Consider the following 16,516-nt stretch of genomic DNA (forward strand, 5'->3'; position numbering starts at 1 on the left):
TGAGCATGATCCTGTCTTAACAGATGGAACCTGAGCTTGCTCACACATGCACTCCATATTCTTTTCCTCTCACATATGCATACACACTTCCTCTGGCAAAATGGTTTTATCATTCTCAGTTGAAACCCCACAAACAATAGCCTAGAAAGAAAGACTTCTGTCCGATGGCATTAATCTAAAACTATGATCTGGGGAAGTGAGAGCCTGGCGTGCTCTGGTTCATAGGGTCACAAAGAGTCGGACATGACTAAACAACAAGATAATGATCTGAATTATATTGCAGTTGCTATTATCTCTTAGGTGTTAAAAAAGCGGAGAAACTGTATTGGATGAAATAGCTGTCTAGTGCTGGTCAAAGGGAAGACCTGCCACCTTCTGGTCCTTTCTGTTCAAGAACTCAGTCTAGACCTTTTTATTCCTACCGCCCACTAATGCATCTTTCTTGATGGTAAAATTTCCTTACTGCCCACCAGTGCTCGATGGAAGGAGGATTCAGCTTGTGTCGTAGAACCCCCTACCACCCACCTAGAATCCTGAAACGCCCACTAGTGGGCAGTAGGGACCAGATTGGCAACCCCTGGTCTAGACAATTGGAAACATAGATGACAGCAAGGAGAGGGTAGGTGCATAGTGCCTATAGACAACACAAAGTAGTGAATGCTACAAGGGAAGGCCAAAATTAATTGGTTCCTGACTCTTGGAGATGCTTTCCCAGCTCCCCCCAAATTAATTCACAAGATAGGATTTCCCAGGGTCTGATTTTACGCCATGTCAGTTAGTGACTTGAACCCTCTGCTTTTCCTTACTGAGTGGAAGCAGCTTTTGTTCATGAAAAGCCCCCTTTACTCATGATAAGTCCCTTCCATCAGTAGAAATGATGCAAATACAGTGAAAACGTCAGATCTTAGGCCACTGGTCTTAAGCGCATTTAACTATGCAGGGGGCAGTAGGTGGGCCATGTAGGTGTCATGCAGGGTCTGACCTGACCTGGATGTCTCTTCCAACGCCAAACATCCAGGCTGCCTAGAACGTCAGAAGACACTTGAGAGCTTGTGAAGTCTCCCATCTCCAACCCTGATGAGGGAGTCCTTAGGCTTCTAGAGGAGTTTTCAGCAGGCTTGTCTCCAGAGCTCCAATTCATCTGTGGCAAAAGAACCTCCTTTCCAAGTCAGAGGGGGAGGCAGGTGGAATCTCCTCTCAGCCTCAGATGGTGGATGCCAGAAATTTCAAGCTCAGGTGGCTACCTTGCAAAGGAGTGTGCACCTGAGAACGCAGAGGTACTTCGGAATAAGGGGTTCAGGCCACAAGGCAGTGTGCCCATGGCTTCCATGTAAAAGTACTCTTGCGGTTCACTTGGTATGAAAAGTTGGACCATCCTGACCCAGACCCTGCTTTTTCTATTCCCTTGTTCCTGACTGGTTCCATTGTGCCTGCTATTGCCCTGGTTTTGTGTTTGTGGGATTGGTGTTGGGGGACAGAGCCTCTGCCTCAAGAATTGAGTTCTAATCCAGTTGAAGCTAAACAGTATGCAAAAAACACACAGTTAAGAACATGAATGTTGGTGCCTGGGCGGCAGCACCTATTCCACAAAAAATGCAGAGTAAGCCTAAACACCCCGTTGTTTTCTCTCCAAACATGACTGAAAGCAAGTACACTCTTAAGTTTGAGTGTGCCCTTTGTGTCTTTCTCCATCAAGTGGATGTAGAATGCTTTTGAGCTAATAGTACCTTTTAAAAATGTTCTTTATACTCCTACTGAGGAGAGAGAAATGACTATAGAAGAGGCGTTGTTCATTATGTAAGTAGACTGCTGTTCTAAAGCTTCTGTCTCAAAATGTTGAAGGCATGGCTGTAGTGTTATATACTAGTATGCAGCACAATCCAAATGATCTGTTATTTGGGGGTGTAGCCCCTTGTTTAAGCTGAGGGCACCACTGAAGAATGACCCCCTTTTTCAGCAGAGCTATGCTGACAATGAATTAAAATCCAAGCAGCGTCAGTCTTGAGAATCACTAAGAGTATAGGAACAAAGTACAATAAGTGCCAAATTTGGGGGTGGGGGATAGAATGGGGGGAAATAAGGGATTGGTGTTTCAGATTCTCCCAAAAGACTAGAAATTGAAAGCTATAGATAATCACTTTATGGTTGTTTTGGATGGTATATAAAGGCCTGCAGGAAGACAGGATATTTATATATGGCTGCAGCCTACCAGTTAATGATTTTAATTGCCTTGTTATCTAGTCAAGTGGAATCCTCTTTTGACAGTGGATATCTTCAGTAGCCCAGCTGAAGTTCCCACCATTGGGAACATTAGAATAGTCTAGTTGCGTTGCTGATTCAAGTGTTTTTCTCCTCAATATTTTTTTTTCTTTGCCGCTCAGTAGTAACATTGCCTCCTTTTGCAATGTTAGCCTCCTGATTGTACATAGTCTTGAGCAAACACAGTCAATAATTTATCGAAAAATTCCTGGTGGCGTTTTCATGTTTGGATATTTTATAATGGTCCGGGTATAATTCTGCTTTCCGGTCCTTGCTTGATGCGCTTGCTATGATGCGTACTCACTAAGTGTCGTTTTTGCTAAAACGTACACAAAATCTGCATCCCCCAGCCTACTCAGCAACATTTACTAGCAGATGCTGACTGGAGGGCTCTTGCCATGAAGGCTTAATTTCACTGCAAAATACACCAGAGTGTGTTTTCCAGAATGCTGTCAAAAGTATTTGCATAAATCTCCAAGCTGAATCCTGATTTGTGTAGAAAAAGCGAAAGCAAATGGCCTCTCTGCACAATAAGTTGAAGAATCAGTGGTGGGTTTGCACAAAAAGTGTTTCTTTGTTATTTCCCTCAGAGTGGCTCTTCAGATGTGGGTCTATTTCACTGCCCAAGAATTTGAATGTTTTTTAAAAATATGACAAAAATTTTATATTCCCCTTGATAGCTTATCTCCAGCTTTTGGATTCACAAAAAGGTATAACAATCTCCACTCCCCATCTTCACCCTCCTCCCAATTGTGTAAACTTATTTTTTTATTTACTACAGTCCAGAGATGCTCTTATTTTCAAGTTGTTGGTTTTTTTAAAAAAATAAAAGTTAAGCCACTACATTTAAAGAACTAGAGCCAGATCCTCAGGAAACACTCTTCAGACTTGTCTGTCTGGATGAAAATATTTTGTCACAGTTAAGGAGTTTTAAAAGGTTGCTGGTCCATTCGTCCATTTTATATGCATCCTATCCTTTAATCTAACTTCATAACTGCTTGGTAAGCACCTAAAATTTAATGTATCTGATTATAAGTATGTGTCAGGGGTACAGGGACAGAGGCACAGGGAAGGCAGGAAATGGAGAGCGATGGAGAGGAATCCCAGGAGAGCGAGGAAGAGGATAGCAATGACGCAGGGGATTCCATGAGTCTCTCCAGCGAATCAGAGGATTCCCAGAAAGGGGCGCCTGTGGTAAGGGCAAGGGGAGCCCCGGGGGGGAAGTGTCAGGAGCGGGGGGCCAGCAGGGGACCCCAAAGCGGCAGCTGGGAATCAGGGCCAGCCTCCCCACCAGAGCGCAGCGAGGGACGGGGAGGTTCCAGTGTGTCAGAGGGAGCAGCTCCGGCGACAGAGAAAGGGGAGGGATCAGAGCAAGCCGTTCTCCCGGCAGGGGATGAAAGCAGTGAGGGGAGTAGCATAACTGTCAAAAGGAAGGTCAGAAGTTGGGCGCGCGCGCCAAGTTCAAATGAGGAGGCGCGCGGGAGAACAGGGAGCCCGGAGGAGGAGGGGCCAGGACCCAAAGCCCGCAGGAGGGGGCAGGAGCAGTCTGGAGACTCCGCTTCAGGAGAAAGCAGGAGGGAAGGAACCCCGACGGGCAGAAAGACCCTGCGGAAAAGGAAAGAGAGAAAGAGGTGGGGCAGCGTTAGCTTATTAAACTGGTGTAGGGGAGGGACCGATTCAGAGGGGACTTCTAATCTCTAGGAGAAAGAGACGCGGGGCTGCACGCCTCGGTTGTGGAACCAATAATGAACTGCAATAAACATCCTTGTATATAAGAAGAGCTTGGCGTTGGTCTTTTGTGAGCTGAGACCTGAGGCAGCCCTGATAGTATGCATATGGAAAGTGGTACCATTTGTGTTCGCTATATATGTGCCAATTCCCTGGAACAAAATAGAAAGAGGTTACATAAGAAACTGAGACAAAGTGAACTAGTATACCGTATTGGCCTGAATACAAACCACACTCAGCCCCCCCCCCCAATTCTGACAGTGAAAAGTTAAAGTGTGGCTTATATTCGTGATCTTACGCTGCCAGCAAAGTGGCACAGCTCCCCCCCCCCCCCGGCAGCAGTCTGGATATTGTCTCCTCCCCTTCAATTTTAAAGTTGTGGCTTATTTGCAGGAACAGCTTATATTCGGGTGAATAGTACTTGTCCCAGGCTAAAAAGCAAAGCGTTTTCTTCATACAGTCTTCCTCATAGTAATTGGTCCTCTATTGTGGGTGTTCTTTCTTTCTGAATATCTCTGTACTGTATATATGCAGGGTGAGTCTTTTAAAAGAGGCCCTGTGGGACATGTGTACTCTGTATCCACGGGGCCTCTTTTAAAGGACTCACCTTGTATATGTGTGTATGTATATATACATATATAACGATTAAAAAAAATGAGTGAAAATCACTGCATAAAATGTGCATGTAAGCAACTCTGCATTGGGGTGGGGGTGCCAGATACTGCTCTCTGTCTTTCATTTGGTGAAAAAGCTGATCGTTCGGCATAGCAGGTCTTGAATTACAAAGTTCACAAATGAGAAATTCTGCCTTATTTTAAGAGGTAATAATAATAATACAGTGGACGCTCAGGTTGTGAACGTGATCCGTGCGGGATGCATGTTTGCAACCCGCAGCGGCATATCTGCACACGCACAGGTTGCAATTCGGTGCTTCTGCGCAACCACCCAAAACCGGAAGTAACCTGTTCCAGTAATTCCGAGTTTTGGAGGGCCTGTAACCCAAAAAAGCACAACCTGTGTCTGTAACCCGAGGTATGACTGTAATAAAAAGTTGGTCTGTTTAACTTGTAATGTAATAAAATTACACTTTGGGTGCATTTGGTACTAGTTACAGACACAGTATGAAATCCTCATTTCTAGTTACCGCATGTCGTGTAACATCCTGCTGAAGGTCTGCAACCTTTCATATCACAAATGTCCCAGGTTTTTTTTTCTGTCCTACTATTGTTGCACTATAGTGCAAGAGTGCTTCTCCAGATGACAATAACACAATTCCAATCACAGAACAACTAATAAAGCAGAACAATGTGTGGACGGCTCAGTTTAAATCCACCGTTAATGCACTGTTGCATTAGTGAGATGTAGCAGAATATACCCACAAAAAAACCCTCCTCAGTCTGGTCTCCCCCACACATTACACCAGCACCCTGGCTTTTAAAAAAGAATAAGTATGCTAATTACAGCAAATGAGATTAGAAGTCATGTTTAATCCCAGAGACTTTTGTAAGGCTGTGGGGAAAAAATAGAAACAGAGTTAACTGTCACTAAGCTTATCTTCTATTTCTAGGGACTGGTTTATTATATAAATTGTAGCTTTAGGAAAATGCCAAGTGAGGCTATTAAGTAAATTGACTAATAGAGCTGAGGGGGGAAAGGCAAACCACCTATGAAGCAAGTAGAAATTCAGGCTGGCACAGGCATAAAAATTAACTAAGCTCCAGGAATCCGCACACAAATTCCACTTGCATCTTTACCTAGGTTCAGCATTGTATTCAGCCATTCCCAACCTGGCATTGCCCCAGACTTGCTTCGAGAACCTTAAGAGTTGTCTAGAACACTGAATATGGCTGGTTAGAGGGAATGTGTGCCTGAGAACAGAAGGATAGGAAGTCATGAGTGCATGATGATCCCACAGCCTGCTCTGGAAGCTGCACTTAGTGTTTACATCTGTGCATGGTCATAGATGGCTTCTTATGCTAGATAAAGAACATTGCATTATGGGCAAGCAACTGGACCACCACCCCAGTGTGTGAGGTGAGCACCCAAGGAGGTGAGTGGGTATAAGCAAGACATAAAGGAGACATAACCAAGAGCGATGGAATGGTGGAGAGAATGGAATGGAATGGTCCTCTAAACAGTTGCCATCACAGACAAGCCTTCCCAAGTTGAATACTAGGGTCTGGGTTCAGCTAACTGTTCCCACTAGAGGAAGCCTGCACAAGGACTTCTGCTAGCACAATAGGGCTTCCCCACCCACCCCACATCCTAGTGGAAGGTGGGGAGGGACATGCATGATCTACTGACTCATCCCAAGTCTTGCTAACTCACACCAGCCAGGGTGGAGAGAAGGGCAATGTTCTCTTCATCATTACACCAGCTCCAGGCTGAATCAGGCCCCTCTCAGGAGAATGGAGGAGCTTAGGAGCATTTCCTGGAAGCACTTTATTGACTGAAAGAAACAAGTGTAGGAAAGGGGGGGTTGTTTATTTATTTTATTAAAAAATATATATTGCTATATCCCAAAAAATATGTCAGAGTGGTTTAAAACAATCTGAAAACATAAAACCAAACAATAAAATTATAAAAAGTTACAAACAAGTAAAAAGCAAAAATAAATTAAAAACAGTCATCAATGGACCATTGTGAGGGATGAGGAGAATGAGGATGAGGATTTTATTTATGATGTGTATTCCTCCCAACTAACTGGGTTGTCCCAGCCACTCTTGGCAGTTCCCAACAAAAAAATAGTAAAAACAAAATACTCTTAGTTGCCAGCAATAGGCCTGGCAGAATAGAAAGGGGTTTTTTGTAAATAAGTTTTTATTGATTTTACAATTTTATCTTCAACAATTATTCTTCATAAAAAACACATAACAAAAAAAGATTTAGACAGAAACACAAGACATTAACACTTTTTTCATTGTATAAACATCATCTCTTTCTTTTTGGAGGTTTTCTTTAACCTCCTGACTTCCTTCCATTTCCGTTTCTGTGAGTTTAGCCATTTCAGCATAGTCCATCAATTTCAGTTGCCATTCTTCTGTTGTTGGTATCATGTCTTCCTTCCACCTTTGGGCTAATAGAATCCGGCCTGCTGCTGTTGTGTACATAAACAATTTCTTCTTTTCCTTCAGGATTTGGCTTCCTGTTATTCCTAATAAGAATGCTTTTGGTTTTTTAATAAAAGTCAATTTAAACTTTTTCTTCAATTCGTTATATATCACTTCCCAATACCTTTAACAATTTTACATTCCCACCACATGTGATAAAAGGTACCCTTTTTTTTCTTTACATTTCCAACGCTTATTAGAACTTGTTCTATACATTTTGGCAAGTTTTACCGGTATTATGTACCAACGGTACATCATTTTCATATAGTTCTCTTTCAGTGTTGTGCATGCAGTGAACTTCAAATCCCCCTTCCAAAGTTTTTCCCAGTCACCCATTTGAATATTATGTCCCAGATCTTTTGCCCACTTTATCATCACACATTTAACCGCTTCATCCTTTGTTTCCCATTCTAGCAGCAAGCTATACATTTTCTTCAGTAATTTAGTATTGTCCTCTACAATTTCTTTTTGAAATCTGAATATTGTATAACTAAGTCCAGTCTTTTTATCTTCCTTAAAATTAACATTTAATTGAAAATATTGTAACCAATCTGTTATCTTTTCTCTAATTTATTCAAATTTTCTTAATTTTAATTGGTTTTCCACTTTGATTAAGAGCTATCTATATGTTGGCCAACTTGTCCTCATATTTATCTTTTTGAGAGATACTGCTTCCGTGGGTGACAACCAGCATGGTATCATTTGTTCTATTAAATTTTTGCATCTACATACCTACAGAATAGAAAGGTTTTCAAAAGGCCTTTAAAAGTTGCCACAGAAGACACTCACTGATGACCACAGTTGCTTAAATGTTATGTGTTTGGTCTACTTCTGGGGACGTTTCATTTTCTTTCATCACTCCAAATATTTTCAGATAGCCCAGTTGGCAAATCATGATACTCTTAATTTCAGGGTTGTGGGTTCAAGCCCCATGTTGGGCAAAATATTCCTTCAGTGTAGGGGGTTGGACTAGATGACTCTCGTGGTCCCTTCCACCTCTACAATTCTATGATTTGAAAACAATGAAACCATAAATGTCAAGAATCAAGTGTTGAGAACCAAAACCTCCCTTCAGCACTCTCATGTTATTTATTGTTAATTAGATTGCTTCAAAGGGCTTGTGGCAAGTAGTGATGGGCAGATCCCAACCTTTCATTTTGGAATCTGTTGATCCCAAGACAAATGATTACTCAAACTGGATCTCATTTCACTGTGACGAGATTATCAGGTGTGCAAAAAGGTCTCATCTCCCAGCCACCTTTTAGCCTCTAAACCCTCACCTAACTACTGCTGTGGATGTCAGTAGCCCTGGGGGAAATTACATCACCCAGGCCTTTTAGCTTCTAGGACAGCACTTCAAAAGCAAAAGGAAGATGGAGACACTTCCTCTTCTTCTGGAAGCAGCCAGGCAAAGAAGTGGGAGGGAGGAAGAGAGGGTTTCCGGGGGGGGGGGAGCAGGGCAGAAGGTTTTGGTGTCTTATGTGAGAGACAGTGGGAAAGGAATTGAGTTTTTCTCTGGCTTAGTTCAAAATCTGAGTGGAGAGAGATGTTGCTTGGAAGGCCTTTTTTATGTTTAGTGCAAGCATTTTGAGTTAAAGAGTTACTTTCTGAGCCAAGTAGTATGAACTATGGTTGTATCTCTAATGGCGAAGTATGCTATGTCCTTATTTCATTCTAACTTCCCCAGCTGCCCTGCAAGGTAGCAGAGACTCAGCAAATGTCCGAGCAGTCGAGTAGGGATTTGAACTTTGATCTCTCATGTAGAAATCCAACATTCTTTGTACTGCACAGCTAAGTATGCAAGTTCACACAAGGTTGCAGACTAATCTAAGCCACTAAAAAGGAAGGAGGGGTTGTTTGTCTGGATTGCAGCTGAACTGAAATGTGCATTCTTGGGCAAAACATCCTCTGCATGGCCATTTTGATGAACATAGAGCTTACACAAACCTGCACACAAGCTCCTAGGAATTGAATTGTTGCAACCTAAGTGGGTATTCAGTAAAGAAATGCAACTAAGGAGACTAGTGACATACTTTCTGACACACCCATTTTATGTGGACATTTTTAGGGCTGAGTTGACAGGTTAACATTTGGGTCCGAGTTGAAAGCTGCTCTGTTGTACGTATGGAATATCTTAATCATTTGGCACCCCTTGGTTATTAATTTTTTTAAAACTGCTATTTTACTCTCATCATTGTTGCTGCAGAAAGATGTTGCATCCCATTGTGTATTCTCTTTGTTATGCTGTCATTGTAGCATACTTAAGTTTCGCCCAGAAATGGTGGAAGGGCTTTGCACCGCGAAAAGCCCTTACCATCATATACAGAAAACAAGTGTGTGGATGTAATGTATGCAGCTTTTAAACCTTCCTCTTTAAAATGTGCAATATTTATAAGCACTTTGCAGTCCCTGAATATCTGCTTTCTTGTCACAGCAAATTAAATACAAGCAGTTCCAAAGGCAGTGTGCTGGTGGACCCACAATAAAGGCCAAATCAATATTTAGACAGCTTCAGGCTACTGAGATTCTGCCAGCTTCCACACTTGCCAGCAAGCCTTGCTTGCATTCATCATGAAAGTTGCTGTTTATGTACTTGAAACATTAGTGCTGGTCTGAAATGCTTCTAAGAGTCCTCCCTGAGGGCATCTTTTAAATTTGCAGAGACGCCTGCTACAATACTTCAAAATACAGCGTTACTACCCAGCGCCTCTTGTAAATTGGTGCTGTGTTGTTACTGATACAGGATTTTTGTAGATACAAACATGCCACACTGATTCAGTCCTCTTACCTCCCTGCTTCCCCCCTCCTGGATTTTTTTGCCCTTTGTTTTTAAGAGCAAGCAGCTGTCTAGGATGCAATGTGAACAACATCACAATACTGCATGCAATATCCTCTGGAGGAAGACACATGTAGCAGATGTCTCAAATGCCATGCTTTTGGGGTGCTGAAAGTCTTGAATCAGCTTGAAAGAAAAATGTACCGTAGAATGTTCTGAGTCAGTGAAATTTCTTTTATTTTGCCTAAATGGCATTGCAAGAGGCACTGGTTAAAACATACCCGGTACTTGGAAGCTCTTACGCAAGACTCTACTTGTTTTGCAGTTCTCCCACCTAGTGGCTGCATTAAATAACTACAGATATGTATGTGTATGTGTATATGTATATGTATATGTACACACACACACACACACACACACACACACACACACACACACAAAGGTGACTATCGGGTTGGGTTGTGGTACTCATCTTGCTTCAGGCCAAGGGAGCTGGCATTTGTCCACAGACAGCTTTCCAGGTCATGTGGCCAGCTGCTTTGGGCACAACGGAACACTGTGACGGAAGCCAGAACGCACGGAAATGCTGTTTATCTTCCTGCTGCAGCGGTACCTATTTATCTGCTTGCACTAGTGTGCTTTCAAAGTGCTAGGTTGGCAGAAGCTGGGACAGAGCAACGGGAGCTCACCCTGTTGTGCGGATTCGAACCGCCAACCTTTTGATCGGCAAGCCCTAGGCTCAGTGGCTTAGACCACAGCGCCACCCAGGTTATTTACACACACACACTTTGACTAAAGCCAGACTGAGACAGTAAGCAAAAACCTTAATTAGAAGCAAGTGAAATCACAAAGTGGACTAGTGTACACAGGCTATTAAGTGCTTGCTTTGGTTTGGACTGTTATTAGTGCAAATAGTCGTGCTGAAGACCCAAGTGACATTTTTAATATCTGAGTTTTACAAATTGTTCATAGAATACATATATTATCTGAGGCAGAGCCAGCCCTAAGCCAGCACAGTGAGGCAGCTGCTTCAAGCGGCAGAAGCTGAGGTGCAGGGAGCTGTGAGTGCCATGACCCCTATGATAGCCTGCTGCCCTCAACTGCAGTTGAATACACTGTCCTTTCATCAGTACTGTAGTAAGATTCTACCACCAGTTCCAGTTGGCTTATGTATGTGCCTTCGGGGACGGTGCCATTTATCTTTTGCCTCATGCAATGGTGTCCAACCGAACTGCAATGCAGGAACCTATTTCAGAGGCATCATTATTACGTATCATCACATTTTCCTCCTGTCAGGCTCACAGCAGAGATAGTTCCCAAGTTGTTTTAGGGAAGGGGGAGCACAGTGCAAAGACAGAAACCTTATCATCATCATCATCATCATCATCATCACCATCATCTCCTTATACACCCCTAATTTTGACATAGTCAAATTTATTTAGGTGAATGAACTCGATGCACCATAGCACTTGTAGACCATAAATCTATCTGAGAGTGAATTCAATCAACTACATGGTTAAGGCTAGAATTATTACTTCTTCACAGCGATGCTGAAATCTGAGGAAACAGGTGCATGTTAACATTGTATTTCACTGTGTATTGGGAGGCTATAGCCGGCTTCCCTGTGTTGTTAGAGAAACCATGATGTAATATAAGTGTTTAACTAAATCCTTATCTGAACTCGACCAGAGACTCCAGCATTTGTGGGATAGTTTCCTATACAATTATTCAAGTTGTCTCCATGCTTAATGTTCTCTGTCTTCCCACTTCTATTGCATACTCGGACAAACTCCATGCCCTTCTCCAGCTTTTTATTAGTACCATTTAATACTTACATTGTTCCAGTGTAGGGGACTTGGTTTTCACTAAACTAACCATTATAATAATATATTCCATTTCTTTGAAAACCCGATAAACTGTTGAAAAAGAATAAAGGATTTTGTAATTGGCCTAATTTATTCTGATCACAGTTTGAAGTCAGCCTAGATTATGGGAATGTTGTGAAATTGGTGAGATTCGTGCACTCATTGGAAACTTAGCAGCATTCTTGAGTTCGTTAAACATATAAATACCATTTGCCACATATCTCATCTCTCTTTAAGTCATTTGTTGGAAGTGATGTTTAGCTCATCCTCTAATATGAAGTGTGCAAGCAGCAACAGGGCAGCCAGCATTAATGATTGGAAGTAGCATTACTGCTGACTTAAGGAAAGATTAACTATTGGACGGTGGTATTTATGGACATTAGAACTGTTGAGTTATCTAACTACACTTGAGGGGCTTGGGACAATAGCAGTGCTGATGGTAATGCTGGCAATTTCCCTGTGTTTTTGTTCTTTTGCAGGTCACTGCCAGGGGATTTGGCCCATTGTTACAGTTTGCCTACACTGCTAAGCTGTTACTCAGCAGAGAAAACATACGAGAGGTCATCCACTGTGCAGAGTTCCTGCGCATGCACAACCTGGAGGATTCTTGCTTCAGCTTCCTTCAAACACAGCTCCTGAACAATGAAGATGGCCTGTTTCTGTGCAAAAAAGACACCACCTACCAGCGGATGCATGAAGACGAGAACTCCGAGGGAGAAGAGGAAGAGACAATGGAGTCAGAGACTTCCAAGATCTCTTGCCCAAGGGAGAGAACGCACCCAGAGCCCTTTAACTTTGAATCGGCCAGTTCGGGAGCGGACAAGGAAGAAGGGATGCTGCCCGACTCTGATATCTTGAACGATGGCAAGGACAGTTTGGACAAAGAAGCAGTGACGCGGTTACCCAGATATAAGAAATACCAGATGGCTTGTACCAAGAATGTCTACAACGCATCACACATTAGTACCTCAGGTTTTGCAAGCACATTCAATGAAGAAAGTTCTGGCGATAGCCTCAAGCCAGAGCTTCCTGTAGGGCAAATTAAAAGTGAGCCTAGGAGTGAGGAGAATGATGAAGAAAACATCACGCTTTGCCTCTCTGGAGATGAGCCTGACATCAGGGATAAAGAGGGGGATGTTGAAATGGACCGGAAGCAGCCAAGTCCCACCGGAGCTGACAGGTCTAAAAGTGTTTCCTCCCCTTCCTGCCTAAGGTCTTTCTTCAACCGAACAAAAAATGTAGACTTAGTTGGCTTCCCCAGTACTTCCCAACAGCACTTTGCCAGGAGTCCAGCATGCCCTTTCGATAAGGGGACAACTCAGGGTGACCACAAAACTGATTATGTCCCTTTCACAGGGAATTATGGACTCTCCCAAGCTGTTCAGAAGGATGCTTCCAATTTTACCGTGGGATCGCCTCTCAGGGGCCCTGGCTTTGTTGAAGGTCTCTGTAAGCAGGAAGGTGAGGTGGACAGGAGGAGTGTTATATTCTCTTCAAATGTTTGTGACCAAGTAAACACTTCGGTGCATTCATATTCTGGCATGAGCAGCTTGGACAAAGATCTCACCGAGACTGTGCCAAAGGGTCTCTGGGCAGGAAGTAGCCAGTCCCTTCCCAGTTGCCAGACCTATTCTCACATTGGACAGGCAGCTGATCTCTTACCAGGACGGATGCGGCCGAACACCAGCTGCCCAGTGCCAATTAAAGTTTGCCCTCGCTCTCCTCCACTAGAAACCAGAACGAGGACCTCCAGCTCATGTTCCTCCTACTCATACGCGGAGGATGGCAGCGGGGGTTCGCCATGTAGCCTCCCTCTCTGCGAGTTTTCATCTTCCCCCTGTTCCCAAGGAACTCGGTTCCTGACCGCTGAGCATCAGGAGCCGAGCGTGATGGGAGATGGAATGTACAACCAAGTCAGACCCCAGATAAAATGTGAGCCATCCTATGGAACAAACTCTAGCGATGAGTCTGGATCGTTCTCTGAAGCAGACAGTGAATCATGTCCTGTGCAAGACAGAGGACATGAGGTAGGGCTTGTGATAAGTACACCTGTTAACACGTCTTGTTACCAGTTCAGTAAGCCTGTTGTTCTCTTAAATGGCATTCCTTGTAAACAGAGGCAGGGAATAGCCTGTTTTACCTCACTTTTTGTTGACATTGCAGTCAGGCTAATGGGGGGAAATGCATGAAATAAGGGGGGGGCAGTAAAGACCCATCATATTGAAAGGTTCATTGCAGCCCTAAAGCATTTTCTTTTTGCTAACTACAAAAACTACAGTTTGTGATCTGCTTCTAACCATAGTTGCAGAGTGCTGCTTGGTGTTAACTATAGTCAGCAAGAATGTTAGTACAAAATATTTTTGTATATGTTGCTTGTGTGCCAAGATGTGATGCTAATCATACTCATCTCCAAAACTGAATCAGAGAGGGCAGTGCCTATGCAAAGGGATGGATATAGTATAATTGCTCATCTGTTACTGGAGGACAGGGGAAAGCCCTGTAATGTCCACTTTTTTCCTTCATGGACACCTCCTGAATTCTGAATTCTTTTTTTAAAAATGGATTTGTTCCCAGAAAAATTTGTCCCAGTGTCCATTTTCAAGTATAGTGACCCTGTGGTCACTATATTGGCAGGTTGTCCTTTCTCAAAAAGTTCTCATGGATTGAAGGCTATGATCATACAGACACAGGAATTATTTTCTACCCAAATCTAGCTAAGTATTGGCATATGGTCACAATCAGCTCTCTGCCAGAAGATAATATGAAGTGGCACTTCAGGCAGCAAAATCTGGCCACCTTTAAATAGTAGCAAATTGCTAGTTATATAATTTACAATTTTATTTTAGCTTTACTGCTGCTGGGGGTGGAGGTAATCTGCCTCAGGCACCAAAATGTTTTTGGCAAGTGCTGCATGTTATTTAATGTAGTTGGCAAGTTCTTTCTTTTCTTCCTATTGGTTTTATCACCCTTGGAGGGACATAACGGAAGAATAAAGAGTTTAATGGAGAAAAGGGGAAATGCTGTTAACTTCAGATTCAGCAGTCGGACTTCTTATATGTACTAATGCTAACTTTATCGAAGATAGTAGAGATAGTGTACTCTTTGAGAAGTATCCAGTTTATAAATTTATAAAGAATAGGAAGGCATCTCTTTTCAATACTGACTTTCTTTCTCTTCCCACCCCAGTCCTTTCTGTCACTTTAAAACAACTGGGTTGCTGTTTTGTCTTTTTGTTATATTCCCTTTGGACTGTCGCAAGTGAAATCTAAACTTACTACATCTTAAAAGCAAAAGCTTTCTAGAGAATATTAAAGAAAGACAGAAAGCATTAGTAGGCTGTTCTTCCAAGAACTGTTTGTGCCAGGGGAATTGCATTCATCTTGTCTTTCATTTAATAGCATCTCCCTAACTGGGGTTGGTATGTTCCTTTTCAAAAGAAATATATCTCAAAGGCAGTGCTGTGAGACAATTCAGTTGGCCTACTGAGAATTCTAAAGGCCAACCATGAACTCTTAAATGACAGTCCTAAAGCATTTGTGTCAAATTGCATTACAAATAGCTACTCGTGTATATGCATGGTCATAACCGAATATGAAGGACCTGATTTTCAGAATAGCTCAGCTAATATTATCAGATCTACCCAAACCTAAACCTGCATTTAACATTTAAGAGAACAATGAGTAATGTGTGAACCCACTGCTTAATCTTATCTAGCTTTTTCGCTTGTAAGCTGATGGTGCTCTCCAACCAGAGCCCTGCATCCCACCCTTCAACACATGGTTTCAGGGTGGGTTTCGGTGAAAACCAAAGTACAAAGCAGGAATAAAAATTACTGTACTCAAATGAAAATACTTCAGTTAAAAACAACAAAATACGAATCCCTTAATCTAAAAAATACCATATCGCCAATGCTATTAGAAGGCCTGGAAAAAGAAAATGGTCTTTGCTTCAGATCACAACCCATCCAGTGTCAATGACTGTCTAGTCTCAAGAGGCAAAGCTATTCCAAAGCTGGGATGCTACCACATAGAGCTAATTTGAGATTGGATCGGCGTTAGCATTTTCCTGGCCAATGGAGCAACACAAATTGGCTCCTCGGTTGTATTTTTAAAGTTTTCCTGTGTTTTGGGTGCTTTGGAAACCTGTTTAAGGCATAAAAGCAGGATTTCAAAAAGCAAGATATTGAGAACACACTCACTGTAATACAGTTGTGTGCTTGTAGTTATTTCAGTCACTCTGTCACAAAGCTGGTTTTTTTTTCCCCAGGAGGGGAAAGGCCAAGACAACACTGACATCACCCAAATTGCACGGGAAGTGGCTTAATGCAGATACCGTCGGACTATAAGCCCTATTCAGTCATTCAAAGATCATGTGGGAGCAAATCCCTGTTCCCACCACCTGTGCCCCAACCTTCCCATGTTGAATGGAATGGTCTGAAGGGGGCTTCTAAGTGCATTTAGCTGAAAACACTCATAAACTTTTCTAAGGGTGATGGCAGTTTATAAGCACATTCTGCCAAATGCACAAGGAATCCCTCCCCAGACCTTCCAACTCAACTTGGGAAGATTGAGAGTGGAGCTGGTAGTGATGAGGACATGAGGGGGCCTAGGCTGCCATTTTCCCCTTCCCTGCACCCCCTTCACGCCCCCATGCATTAACTGAACACTAGAATATATCATTCATGTAATTATTATGATGTACAGGAAGCCACCCATGGCCATGCCATGGCCTGGTTCACAATAGCATTGTTGACATTGCGTAACTTGGTTTAATTGAAT

General features: G+C 42.8%; 1 protein-coding gene across 6 annotated transcripts in view; it reads left to right on the forward strand.

The window, feature by feature from the left end:
* Positions 1 to 16,516, forward strand: part of BACH2 (BTB domain and CNC homolog 2) — a 234,676-nt gene that overhangs the window by 203,681 nt on the left and 14,479 nt on the right. For all 6 annotated transcript variants that reach the window (XM_082216843.1, XM_082216845.1, XM_082216842.1 and 3 more), the window contains one exon: positions 12,218 to 13,765. In XM_082216843.1, coding sequence (XP_082072969.1) covers positions 12,218 to 13,765 — 1,548 coding nt within the window. The remainder of the gene's footprint in view (positions 1 to 12,217; positions 13,766 to 16,516) is intronic.

This window comes from Podarcis vaucheri, assembly GCF_965113315.1.
Source record: "Podarcis vaucheri genome assembly, chromosome: 3".
Taxonomy (NCBI): domain Eukaryota; kingdom Metazoa; phylum Chordata; class Lepidosauria; order Squamata; family Lacertidae; genus Podarcis; species Podarcis vaucheri.